This window comes from Plectropomus leopardus, chromosome 9 (genome assembly GCF_026936395.1).
Source record: "Plectropomus leopardus strain MGB_pleo_1.0 chromosome 9, ASM2693639v1, whole genome shotgun sequence".
In the NCBI taxonomy this organism is placed as follows: domain Eukaryota; kingdom Metazoa; phylum Chordata; class Actinopteri; order Perciformes; family Serranidae; genus Plectropomus; species Plectropomus leopardus.
Window position 1 is genome coordinate 32,967,770 of NC_142184.1, and position 13,274 is coordinate 32,981,043.

The 13,274-nt window shown below is 37.6% G+C and overlaps 1 protein-coding gene across 1 annotated transcript in view; it reads left to right on the top strand.

Moving 5' to 3' along the window:
- Positions 1 to 10,527, top strand: part of mtor (mechanistic target of rapamycin kinase) — a 121,470-nt gene extending 110,943 nt beyond the window's left edge. Inside the window, exons 49-58 of the mRNA XM_042491148.2 lie at positions 1,548 to 1,670; positions 2,759 to 2,841; positions 2,953 to 3,025; positions 3,110 to 3,184; positions 4,249 to 4,384; positions 7,164 to 7,229; positions 7,307 to 7,387; positions 7,670 to 7,750; positions 8,511 to 8,616; positions 9,999 to 10,527. Of these exons, the coding sequence (XP_042347082.1) occupies positions 1,548 to 1,670; positions 2,759 to 2,841; positions 2,953 to 3,025; positions 3,110 to 3,184; positions 4,249 to 4,384; positions 7,164 to 7,229; positions 7,307 to 7,387; positions 7,670 to 7,750; positions 8,511 to 8,616; positions 9,999 to 10,014 (840 nt within the window). The 3' untranslated portion in view covers positions 10,015 to 10,527. The remainder of the gene's footprint in view (positions 1 to 1,547; positions 1,671 to 2,758; positions 2,842 to 2,952; positions 3,026 to 3,109; positions 3,185 to 4,248; positions 4,385 to 7,163; positions 7,230 to 7,306; positions 7,388 to 7,669; positions 7,751 to 8,510; positions 8,617 to 9,998) is intronic.
- Positions 10,528 to 13,274: the final 2,747 nt, after the last annotated feature.

Genomic DNA, 13,274 nt, shown 5'->3' on the forward strand with positions numbered 1-13,274 from the left:
GGCAGAGCAGGTTAAGACCCTGACATTCAATGTGCAAAAGGGTTTGATTGAAAACTGTCCACAGAAAAGAGGCATCACAGCCCGCCAAAGAAGCACCATGGCTGCAGTAGAAAGGCAGGGCTGAAGGTCAAGTGCCATTGGTCCAAATGGGATGATGACATCATGTCCAATTTGTGAAATCATTTACTGGTGGACAGAATGAAAAAACACCCTTGTCCCAGACCTTGACTGACTTTGAGTGTACAAGCAGGAAGTGTCACTCTCAGCCTCTCTGTCCTCTTTTTCCAAAATAAAATAAAAACAAGGATGGGTCATTAACTGAAAATGAAAAACAACCCCTTTGTCTGGGCATATTTTCAAAGAAGCCTCTTGAATACCAAGTTTTATCCATTATAGTAAAAACTGAACCAAAGCTGTGGAGTTTGCACATGCGGGATCTTAATTCACTCAGATGTGTGAGCAAATTGAGGGAGCTAAATATTTATTGAAAATTGCCACTAATTATCTTCTGCTAGCGTGATTTAAATGAGACTCTGATTTAATTTTCAGTTTAGTAATACTGTTATTAATGATGTGTTGCCTTCTCTTTAAGCCTTTTAAATGGCAAGATATTAAGTTGACCAGTCAATCAGCCAGGCCATTAATCAGTTTGAGATAAAACATAAGGAAGATAGGAGGGTGAGACAGTGATAGATTGTAGACTTTTGGAGTGTTGCTGTGTTTCCTTCTAAACCTCCCAAAACTAAACAGTTCATTAAATGTAAAGCATCACCCTTTTCTTTTTTCTCTGCTGTCATATACAAGAACAGAGTGTATGACATTTGTGCATAGAAAGGTCTTTCTGTCAAAACAATCAGCATCCTCTTATGTCAAAATGTGAATTGTCTGCAAATTGCCTATGAAGGAAAAATGTTCGGCTTTACATTTCACAAGAACAGGCAACAATACTGACCACAATTTCGAAGAACACAGCACAGATGATAAGGCTTCAGCTATGCACAAACATATTTAGACATCATTTTAAAAGTTTTTGAAATCTATCCAGTCATACATAGTAGCTGCGCTTACAGATTTGCATTTCATAGAAAACTAAACTATTATAGGCCCTTGTGGAGGTCTCCGAGTGCCCTTCTAGCTAAATAATATATTAACCTTCCAAAAGCATGTCTTACAGTAGCTGTGATATATAGTTAATTAAAGGAGAGATTCAGGAGAAACTCAGCAGCCACCAGAATAAATACAGACATGAGAGCATGTTGAACATGAAAGTGTTTTAATCATCTTTTGAAAATTGCCTTTGCCCTGTGTGTGTTGCACAACATTGCACCCGGTAACTGAAATTACATCAGACTCCGCTGTGAAGTAAGTGATGACATTTTGAACACAATCAGTCGTCATGGTGTTGCAGACCCAGGTTGAAAAGAGGAATCATTATTCTTTAATACAGCCCTTCAGCTCTTCCATTCACTTTTGAGAGTCTTGTCAAAGCTTGCAGCGTGGTATTTTTGTTCACATTTAAAGTATGCTTTTATAATTGTGTTTTTCAGATGGCCCCAGACTACGACCACCTGACACTGATGGAGAAGGTGGAGGTGTTTGAGCACGCCGTCAACAACACGGCCGGAGACGACCTGGCCAAGCTCTTGTGGCTGAAGAGCCCGAGCTCTGAGGTGAGATGCTCTTCTTCTTCACTCTGATCAGCATAGAGCAGGATGATTGAGTGTACTTGATCTTTTATAGCATCCTCACATCTCAGTGGTTGAAGGTTAAATGCCAAAAGTGTTAAGTTATAGATGAGAAAAAGTATTGACAGTGGCATTTCTAGCACATTTTGGAGCCCAATCCTCCTCTGTTTGAAATAACCTTCTTCTACATGAAAAACATTTTCCAAAAAAAAAAAAAACCTGTTTCAAAAGCCTTTTTGCTATATATAATATATCATAATTCCCTCTCCAATATCTTTTTTTTTTGTGAAAACATAAACCAAAAAAGCACCCTCAAACACCTTTATTTATTCAGGTTTCTCACCATAAACTACATTTTACAAAATTACATTAAACACATGAATACATTAGAATTTACCTTTGTCCAATACTCAGTTTTATTGATAACTGAATCATAATGTAATTTAAGGAAACCTCTACCTCCAGCAAATATTAACTAACTCTTCTCCTGCTAATTTCAACAAAGACTTTTTTTCTTCATTTTCTTTCCCTCCACATACAGTCCTCTCAGTGGTATGGAGGTAGTTGAAGATGTGGGTGTACCACGAGGTAGATGGGTGTGTTACAGATCAGGAACTAGGTATACTCTTTTATACTGTATATTCCAAAGGCTTTTTGGCTGACAGGTAACTCTACCACTGCATTTGGATCCATAAATTTAACATTTTTAATTTTTGGATGCAGTAGAATCACAGTAAGGAGAGAGAATGTTTTTTGCATCCAGTCTCACTTTTCTAATTATTGAGGTAAACACAGTAGTATTTAAATAAAGCTGTAGTTTTCCCCGAAGATTCAGTTTTCTGGGTTGTGTGTCCTACTTTCAAACCACTGACTTAGCAGGGTTTAACAAACACACCTTCAAATTGAATCCATTTTTAGGAGCATAAGTACCTCGTGTTCCTGATGTTCTGCATGTTCAAGTGTGTGAAAAGATGTATGAAGCAGCCTGCTGGAGATTTCTGTGCCATTTTCCACGCTGCTCTGCTTTCATGTTGTGAAACCAGATCATAATACAGATGTGCTCTCTCCTTCAGGTGTGGTTTGACAGGAGGACCAATTATACCCGCTCCCTGGCTGTGATGTCCATGGTGGGCTACATCCTAGGACTGGGTGACAGGTGAGGTTCTCATCCAAAAGGTTGCATGCTTTCAAACAGATTATTATAATGATAATGAAGATAACGGTTATTTTTAGATATTAATAAAGAGAGGATTTGTATCTCCTCCAGGCATCCATCCAACTTGATGTTAGACCGGTTAAGTGGCAAGATCCTCCACATCGACTTTGGAGACTGTTTTGAGGTGAGAAGAGATTTTCTTCCAATATATTATCCACTGATTTTTATTTATTTATCTGATACTGACTCTTATAACAACTTTCAACAGGTCGCCATGACCAGAGAAAAGTTCCCTGAGAAGATCCCCTTCAGACTGACAAGGATGCTGACTAATGCCATGGAGGTATGTGACTCTGGTGTATGTCAAGCAGTGATAAACACTTTGAAAGTGTGAGCGGGGTTTCCACAGGTTTTTAAAAGGCCTTAAAATATCCTTAATTAAATTTGTTAATAAAAAAACATTCATATTTGAATTTATGAGGTCTTAATTTCCACAACCCTTTTGTCTAAGTACGCTTATCTATCTATCTTTTAATTTCTTTTTGCCAAGATGAGTCAAACTCTTCGTTGTAAAAATCCACATTTCTGATGTTACAAATCTTAAAACCTACCACCTAACCTGTCTTTTTACTTTATACTTCCAGTTACCTGTTGGCAAAATGTAGATGAACCTGATTTACTCCAATAACCATATTCCTACATAAAACCTTTGCTTGCACAGGACCACATACTTACATTTATATTTAAGTCTTAAATGTGGTTAAAATTACCTTGAAAAGGTATTTAAAAGCATTAAATTTAAGTGTCAGGTGCCTGTGGACACCCTGGTAAGTAATACTGCGTGTAGGGTAGTAACTAATAACCAAAAGCTTTTTTGCTGCAGCCTGGAAAGCCAACAAACTCTAAAGTAGAAAAATCTTTTTAATGAGTTCTTAATTTTTCCAAATATTAAAGTCCAACACATTAGGCTACAAATATTCCTCAACTGGACTCAAACTGAACCTTTCTGACTTCCCCTCCTGTGTCTTAGTCAGAAAAATAATTCATATTTTCCATGTGAGTAGTGTTTTATCATGACTCATACTGCGCCTTGTATTTAATGAGCAAAGACGAAAAGGAATTACAAATGAAAGCATAGGGAAATAAAATTCAATATTGTAGGAGGTTTAAGTTGTACCGTCTCTTAAATAACTGCAAAAGTCTTCTTTGTAAGTTTTGAATATGTTTAAAAAGCTTTTTAAAGCACAGTTTGGGGATCTAAAAAGGGTTGCATCTTCATTAAACTTCAAAACACCAAATTGTGTCCTGCTCTCAGCAACAAAATGCATCAAGCTCCCTTTAATGTACATGCAGATATCAGGAACTTCTGATGTTGTAATAGGTTTGTTTACATCTGTTGTGCTGCAGGTGACAGGCTTGGATGGTAACTACCGGATCACCTGCCACACAGTGATGGAGGTGCTGAGGGAGCACAGGGACAGCGTCATGGCTGTACTGGAGGCCTTCGTCTATGACCCCTTGCTCAACTGGAGGCTCATGGACAGTAAGAGATCATCAGCTGCTCACTTTCAATGCATTCAGCAGGGTCAGAGCTTTAGTAAAGACACAGACCAATGACATGTGGTGACTGAAATAATCTTGACAGCATCACATGAGAGTAACAGCTAGAAGAACACTCGTAGACACTGAGTCGCTTCTGACCAGCAGTGCTCATACAGGCAGTGTAGCTGCTCTGACTTGTTAACATGGGTGACAAAAAAACCCCCAACAGGTTCTGCGCTGTCACACGCTGCTAATACAGGCAGTGTTTTCCAGCTTGTTATCAAAAGCAGTTGATATGATAAACTGCATTTTCAGAAGAAAGACATTTTTACTTGAGTAAACTTTCACACAAAAAGTGAGAATTGTTGACTTAATATTTATTCACATGGTGTTAAGTGTTTTAGTTTCTCCCATGAAACCATTGTTGCCGAGTGCTCCATTAAGACTGATTTTATAAGAGGTTTGAGCAACTATATGTGTAGGCTACTCCCGAGGATTAGTAGTTTCCTTGTTAGGGCAGGGCGTTAAGGAGAAAATCAACTATCACAATATTTTTTCACCAAATGCCTTACTATTGATGTTGTGAAAATATTGAAGGGTTGACTTTTGGTGCTTTCACAGAATATTTACACAGATTTTTGATGAATAATCATCAATAATAAGGATGAAATGAATAAGTGGGTAAATAATACATAATACAATCAATAATATAAGAGCTGGAATAATCTGGTAAGTTCAAAAGATCACATCAATTTACTGTAATGCAGCCTCTGAAACCAGGAAAAGACAACACTAATGAAATTACAATATACATTAATGATGATATCTAGTCTCATATCATGATATCAATATAGTATTGATATATTGCCTAGCCCAGTATCGTATTTCTATGATTGACTGTGTTTTGTAACTATTGAACTGTGCAACCATCTACTGAATTTTAGGATGTATGGCATTTATTCTGCCAAGGCCAAATGCCCTATCTCACAATGTCAACAAAAGTGAAAAACAATTTGTGTATCCGCCCCATGATTTGGATTCTCTCCAAAATTTAATGGGTTCTTTCTTGGCCCATGCTTCACTCCTCCACCAAGTTTTATTTAAATAAGGCCTGTAGTTCTCTCGTAATCCTACTGACAAACAGACCAACTGAATTGAAAACAGTACCTCCTTGGCAGAGGTAATGAACTCGACTTGAACAAATTCAGCCCAGAAAAATAAATTTGCGAAGGTCAGCGCAAATTACTCCACTTACAGTAGAAACTCCTTTTTTGAAGTGGTTGAGCGTTTGGAGAGATCACTTTAATCAGACGGGGCTAAAAAACCCAAAGTGCTGTCCCAGTAGTATAATGGAAATCTATTTGGCTCGTATTTGGGAGAGAAATTGACCAAATGCTTAAAGAAGTGGTGTAGACATCTAAAGGTCGTTGGTTAAATTCAAGTGAACAAAGTGAATGAATATCTCTGGCACTCTTTCAACTAATACCGTCAAGGTCGCCGTAAGTAAGACTTTTTTATCTGCAACAGTAGAATACATCAGTTTTATTGTATAAACTGTTATAAAACTGGTTTAAATGAATAAATGATAAAAAAAAAAAATCCTTGAGAAAATTGGATCTTATGGAATGGTATGATTTCTTTTTTTAAAACTATTATTGGCTTCTGACTTACTGGGACTGCAGGGTGCATTAGTCACACTTTTTTTCTACGCTTCACTGCAACCATTTTCTAAATGATCAACACCACAGCATGTTATTTAATATAAAGTATGATGAACATTTTCTTAACTTAACTTTTGGGGTTTTTTTCAATTTATTGGTGCAGAAAGACAAAACAGAAAGTGTAAAACAATACTGGATTTACAGGGAAAACCAGGATATGAACAAAGGAACAAAACAAAAAAAATAGTTCAGTAATTCTAAAAAATATATCTGGTAAAAGCAGTTAAAGGGATATTTCACCCAAAAATAAAAATTCAGTCATTCTCTTCTCACCCTCATGCCGAGCTTTATAAGTTTAACATTCCACAAAATACTGCCGGAGGTTCATAGGGAAAAGGGGTTGCACTCATCTCTCAAACAAGCAAATGGTGACCAGGATTTGAACATGAAAAAATACATAATAAAACCACAAATTGTCTCAATACTACTCTTCTGAAGTAATCCAAGTGTCCTGAAGCCCCGACATGCCAAATTGTTTTGAAAAATGTCACAGGTGCCATGTTTTTAGCCTTGTTGTAGCCTGTAGCTCCTAGTGTGGGAACCGTGTTCAAGTATGTGCACCCACAATAGACTTAGGAGAGCTCGCGTTATTTGCACGCCAGTGCTTTTATGCTACCCAGAAGCCTCCCCCACACATAGTAGTTTTAAATCTGACAAAAGGACTTGTTGCTTGCTGCTAACTTCACAAGTCTCTCAGATCATGAATAAATTTGGGAAAATGTGTCAAATGTGGCATGCTTATGTGTGTGGCTGTGTTTGCAGATGCAAAAAAACAAATGGATACATACCTTTAAGGTGCACTGATATTTAATTTCTGGGAGACGTTTTATGTAATTCAAACAGATCTGGATTTTTTTTTTATGCCATTAGTGTTTTTCAGTGAATATCAGAGCCTTAACTACTTGTAAAGGTTAGAAAATATCTCCTTTCTTCTGCATTTTGAAAGGTCAGAGTAATGTTGTTGCTTCCTGCGTGACGGATGAAAAATAGAACATAGTAATTGTCATGTCAAGGGGGAAAAAAAGATTCACTCACAAACCTTACCTGTTTCACCCGCAGCAAACACCAAAGGCAACAAGCGTTCCCGCACCAGGACCGACTCGTACACCGCCGGACAGTCAGTGGGTGAGTCTACAGCACAAACCCTGTTTCTGATAAATAATGTAAAAACATGTTAAAACCTGTGACTGTTTCCTCTGCAGAGGCTCTTGAGGGAATAGACCTCGGAGAGACCACACACAAGAAACCCGGGACCACTGTCCCCGAATCCATCCACTCCTTCAGTGAGTTCCCCAGCTCTCGTCCTGTCATCCAACGATTTCTTGCTGAAGCCTTTCATTTCCCTGTGCTCATTTTTACAGCAACAATACCAAGCTCTCTTGCTGTCATAAATGATTGGTGGGACTGCTGTGCTATTGTAAGGCAGCACTCAAGTCCACTTTGATTTGAGCTGCAGAGAGGTTTGGTGTACAGGGAGAGCACTTGAAGTTTCTTAAGTTAGTAGCTGTCGATGCTGACATGTTTGTGTTTCTTGTTTTTTTTTTTTTTTTGTTTGTTTTTTCCAGTTGGAGACGGCTTGGTACAACCGGAGGCACTCAACAAGAAAGCCATTCAGATTATCAACAGAGTGAGAGACAAACTTACAGGTGAGTTCTGCGGGACTCAACAAGCACCACCAACCGAAATATACAGCAGTAGTATAAAAAGCTATTTGTCTCGAGTTTTGACCTATTCTATTTGTTTCCCCATAAGCTTCTGCAGGAAACAGCAATCTTTTTAATTTTGTTAAACCTCCTAAGGTTAAATTTTAATTAAAAAATGTAAAGTATAAATTGCCATGTAAACACAGCTGAATTTTTGTTATTATTATATAAGTACATGGTAGAATATTTATTCTTTTTTTCAGTTACCCAACAAGTGAAATGTTTCAGTGCAGAAATAATTTACGCAGTGTTTTCCCACAGAATTAGAATCTTAACTGTGGCAGTAGTCGAGGACAGGGAGAAGGTCCATAAACTAGTTCTTTTATCCCTCAGCAGGAGTTTAAGGCGAGGTATGGATAATTCATCTGTCAATCTAGTCAGAGCTGATCAGATCGATGGATGAGAGGAGCAGCTGCTGCAAGTAAATGCATACTTTTAGACCCAGCCGAATGAAAATCAGGTGTCATTTTCACTGTGCCTGATGTTCTACTGCTCCATCTGTGCCTCTCCTGCTCCCTCTGTGCCCAAAGAGACCCTGCTGTACAGAAAAATGTCGAGTGATCAGATGTTTGATTTATACTTTACCTTCCTCAGTCATGTTATTGCTTGAGGCTAAGGCCTTGAAACAGGATGGATTCCAGTCTTAACACAGATTGAATTTTGTGCTAAAGGTGGAGTGTTTTGATGAGTTTTGTTCCTGCAGGTCGAGACTTTTCTCATGATGAGACACTGGACGTGCCGACACAAGTGGAGCTGCTCATCAAGCAGGCCACATCACATGAGAACCTGTGCCAGTGCTACATTGGATGGTCAGTACTGCTTCTTGAGCTCACCTGTTGTTTTTATCAGACACTTTTTTGCATTTGGTATTTTTGCTTCGGAACTGAATGAGAGGAGTTATGTAAGGCAGCACAAATCTGTTGATCTGAACTATGGTGATGTAATATGATTGCATACATCACAAGAAGTACATTCAGCTTTCTTCTTTTTAAAAAATGTATTTGATAATTCTCAGTGGTGCTTGTTTATGATAACTCCATCTGTAGTAGTTTCTGTAGTTTTATATATTTTTGAATATATGACATCATTGGAGGACAGGAGATGACCCTGAATAAGACGGGCATCCATTTACTTAGTACATCCCCAGTTTCAAAAAAGTTGTGTATACTGTAACTAAAAACAGAAGGCAATGATTTTCAAGTCCCTTTTGTACCTATATTCTATGGAATACAGTACAAAGATGAAATATTTAAAGAGCAAACTGATAATCTTAATTGTTTTTTGTAAATATACACTCAGTATGAATTTAATGCCTGCAGCACATTCAAAAACAGTTTGGACTCGAGTATGTTAACCACAGTGTTACATAACCTTTTCTTTTAAGAACACTTAGTGTTTGGGAACTCAGGAAAATAATTGTTAAATTATTCTGAAGTCATGTTTGACCTTGTAAACACAGGCTTCATAAATTATTACATCAATTTCAGTTAGCCTCTTCAATACTTCTATCCTGTGCCATTCCACTTTATTAATCATAATTTCTATGGATTGAAATGTTACAATTCATTTATCCGTGTAATATTATTGAGGTAATACTAATGTCTGGTCTACATTTGACATGAAAAGCTTTAGAAATATGTTTAAAAAATGATTTTAGATACTTACCTCTTTTCACTGTAAGTCAAAAAGGATATGCAACTTACTACATTTTGTTTCACCTGTACATTTTACAGTGTCCCAGCTTTTTTGGGAATGGGGTTGATTATAATCATTAAATAATTTCTCTGGCGCTTACAGTATACAGTACCTTGCAAAATAACCCCTCCTTCACCCACCCTTTGGCGTTTTAGCTATTTTGTTGCGCTACAACCTGTAATTTTTTCCCCCAGAATTTTTGTCTTTTTTCATTTAATTTCGCCAATTTTAACTGTTTTGTGTAAGTTCATTACAAAAAAAAAATGCAAACAAAATCATACAAGTTGAAGTTTCTTTGGGCAAGAAATTGAACCTGGTGTGCTGGTGTTCAAGGGTGTGTGTAAATGTTTATCTGAGAAGCAGCCGCCACTATATAAATGTGTGTGTGATTGGGTGAATGGTGCTTGTTTTATAAAGTGCCTCAAGTATTTGCGAAGACTATAAAAGCACTCTATAAATGAAGTCCATTTACCATAATTACTTTTTCTGTCTTCAGGTGTCCATTTTGGTGAAGAAGCGTCTCTGGCAGACAAGGTTACACTTGACATTTTTCTCATGGGTAAAACAAGAGGAAGCACTCGACTCAAATAGGTATCCACTGAAAAATGTACTTCAGCCACAGAACAGAGCCTTTGAGAAAGTTGTTTTTTCTTTTGTTATTGTTGTAGAGTTTCCTGTGGCATGTTTTATGAGGAGGAATCTTAAAAGCTCAGTTTTTACCTAATGTTGTAATTTAACTCGTCATTGCTTCAAATGACTTCTGGCTTTAAACACCACAATCAGTTGCTAAAAGCTTTCTACGGTGGCCATATTGTAATAATTTATGACATTTCTTACTTCACACACTGTGTTAAAAACCCACCTGTCTGTTGTATCATTGTGTATTAATGTGACAAACTTCAAAAACATGATATGCCTTTACTAACTTAAAAGTTTACTCATAAGATAAAGTAAAATCTGATTTCAGCTGATCTTAATGGACTGTATGGGCATTTGTGTGCCATTAAAACCCTGTACAGATACCACCGGGGCCGCACTGTGTTTATTTGAGAGCACATGTTGTTCATTCGGCTGAGCTAATCCCACTTGCTGCTGTTAAACCTTTGAAACCTGAGCAAATTGGCTTGTATGTTTAAAAAAAAACATGGGAAGAAAACAATGAACAACAAAAGAAGAAATAACCCAAAAATTAAAATAAAAAAAAAAAACCTGAAAATTTGTAAAAAAAAAAAAAAAAAAAAGAATAAAATAAATTATTATTAATAATAATAATAATAATACTTGGGGAAAAATAATTTTAAATGAGTTATTATTATAATTGAAAACATAGCTTTTTGCTTTTTAAAAATAATTTTCTATGTCAACTAATGTTTTGCAGTTTATAGAGCATTTCTTACCAAGTTGCCCATCGCCTTTTTTCCCATGTTGTTGAAAGAAATTGCACCATTTTGCTCAGGGTTTAGGTGTTTAAATACTTGCGAAAGGCATCTGAAAGCAGCACAAAAAAAAAAGCTCCAGCTTTTGAAGGGTTAAAAATGGAAAGAAATCGAAAACTTGGATGTAGTAAAAAGCAAGGACTGTAACTGTCCTTGTATTTCTCCTCGTGCCCACAGAGGGCACTCTGACTCCTAATAAGATCTGTCTCCATCTTTTCAGGAAATACTTTGAGAGAGGATGCACTCGTCAGGCCAGGGATGATGAAATCAGACTCGATTCTCATCTAAAACCAGTATAAAAATAACAGAAATACTTTGGATTTTGAACGTTTTCTCCCAAATTGAAATGAGATGGCTTGTTCTAACAGCAGCTGCTCTATATTTATCCTCATCTTAGGGCCGCAGGGAGATGCTCACAGCGAAACTCAGGCCCTGACAGAAATAAAACCGAATCAGATGTAGCAAATTGCAGCGGCAGCAGTAGAGACAACTATTAATTTGGTTTCCTTTGCTGTTATCTGAGGTAGCTTCTGTTTTACTTGTGCTCATTGCTATTCCCCCTCTCATTGCTCCATTTATTTCTCCCCCTGCATTCTCCTCTGAAGGTTAATTACTTATAGATAGTTAAGGATTACGGATCAACAAAAAGCAGCCCATTGATCTCTTCCCAGCAGTGCCCACCTCTGCAATGTCACACTCTTTACACATCGGGATAGAGGCCTGGTGATTATCTGTTCACATTGATCCATTCCTCCTCTGTTTTCCCTCGCTCCCTCCTCCCCCCCTCGCTTCCTTTACCTGCACTCTGTCACTTTCTCCCCTCCTGCCGCCAAAAGCTCATTATTGAAAATGTGACTTTTCATAGTCTGCGCCCCCATTTCTGTTGTTCTTTCTCGCTCGTCTAATTTGTTTGTATTTTTTCAGCCTCTCAAGTCTGTTGAGGGGCAGGCAAGTCAATAGCTCAAGTTAAATAGGCTGCATTGATTGGGAGAGGGATTTAGCTGTTTACCAACTGTGGAAATGGGCTTGGGCCTCAGAAAAACAGCCCGGGTGTCTGCATGGAGCAACTCAATGGTGACAAATGATACTCATTGGGAGACAATGCCCCTAAATGAGGGAAGGTGAAGGGCTTGGCGGCGGAGGCTGCGGGGTGCGGCAGGCCATGCTCCATCAGCCTTTAAGGTTGTCACATGAGACCGTTCACGCCTGGCACCTTGAGCCCAAGACATTAAGAATGATGGGATACAGCAACACATTCACAAGTATGCGCTCCCTGCTGGGACCCAAGGCTGTAACTCCTTCCTGTGAGTGTTTCCTTCATCCTTGAGCTTGTATTCGTCCACAAGAGCTCCCCTCTGGATGTTATTCCACTTCCATGCACTGTCTTCAGCTTCTCGTGACCTCGAGAGATTCCATAAGTGCTCCATCCAGCACTCAGCCTGTGTGGAGTGGAGTCACACAAACCAAAGAACACTCAAAATAGAGGGTTTTTTTTGGTTGAAAGCATCTAATTACCTTTATTTCTCATCATTAATAGTCAAAATAAAATGACCTAAATTTTGCATTATTAACAAACACAACTCCGATAAAAAGAACATTGTGAGTCCGTCAGTTAGTTCTACATTACTCACAATGTACTGTGTTTGTCAACCACTCCATGTTTTTTTTTCAACAGCTTCTCATCGATGTTTACTTGTAAGAATGCATTTGTACCATTCACTCCGGTCTCAGGACTGTCTCCAAAATATGCTTCATTCTTTTGTAAAGCAGTTTTTACTTTTTGAAGTTGTTGCAACTTTAAAATGACAAGTTAAATTAAAATTAAAATCTTTCTAAGTTTTAGCAACTTCAGTAAAAATAGTTTACTGTGCTTTATATCTTTATCCTGCCATTTGTATTATCTTTAACATGTTCACACAACTGAACTTTCAGATCTCCAAACTTCATGACCGGCAAAATCCTTAAGTCAAGTTAAGTCAGACTGACTTGGTTTACTGAAGTTGCTAAACATTCCACTTGTCATTTATGAAGTGGCAACAGCTTTACAAAATTAAGTAAATAGAAAAATTTTAAGGGAATTTAAGACATAGATATAAAGACGTTTTTTTAAAATTAAGATTTATAGTTATATTTACTTTTTCAACACAATCAGTTTCCAAAATTACATGTGCAAAATGGAGATGTAAGGGCTGTAGGGGCAAGTGGTGTATTGGAATTGAGCCTAAGTGTAATTGATATTCATTTATGTTAGAATATGGAAAATAAATCCCAGAAAAACATGTTTCACAAAAGACCAATGTATGAAACCCTCAATAAGATATTGTATTCAGCGACAC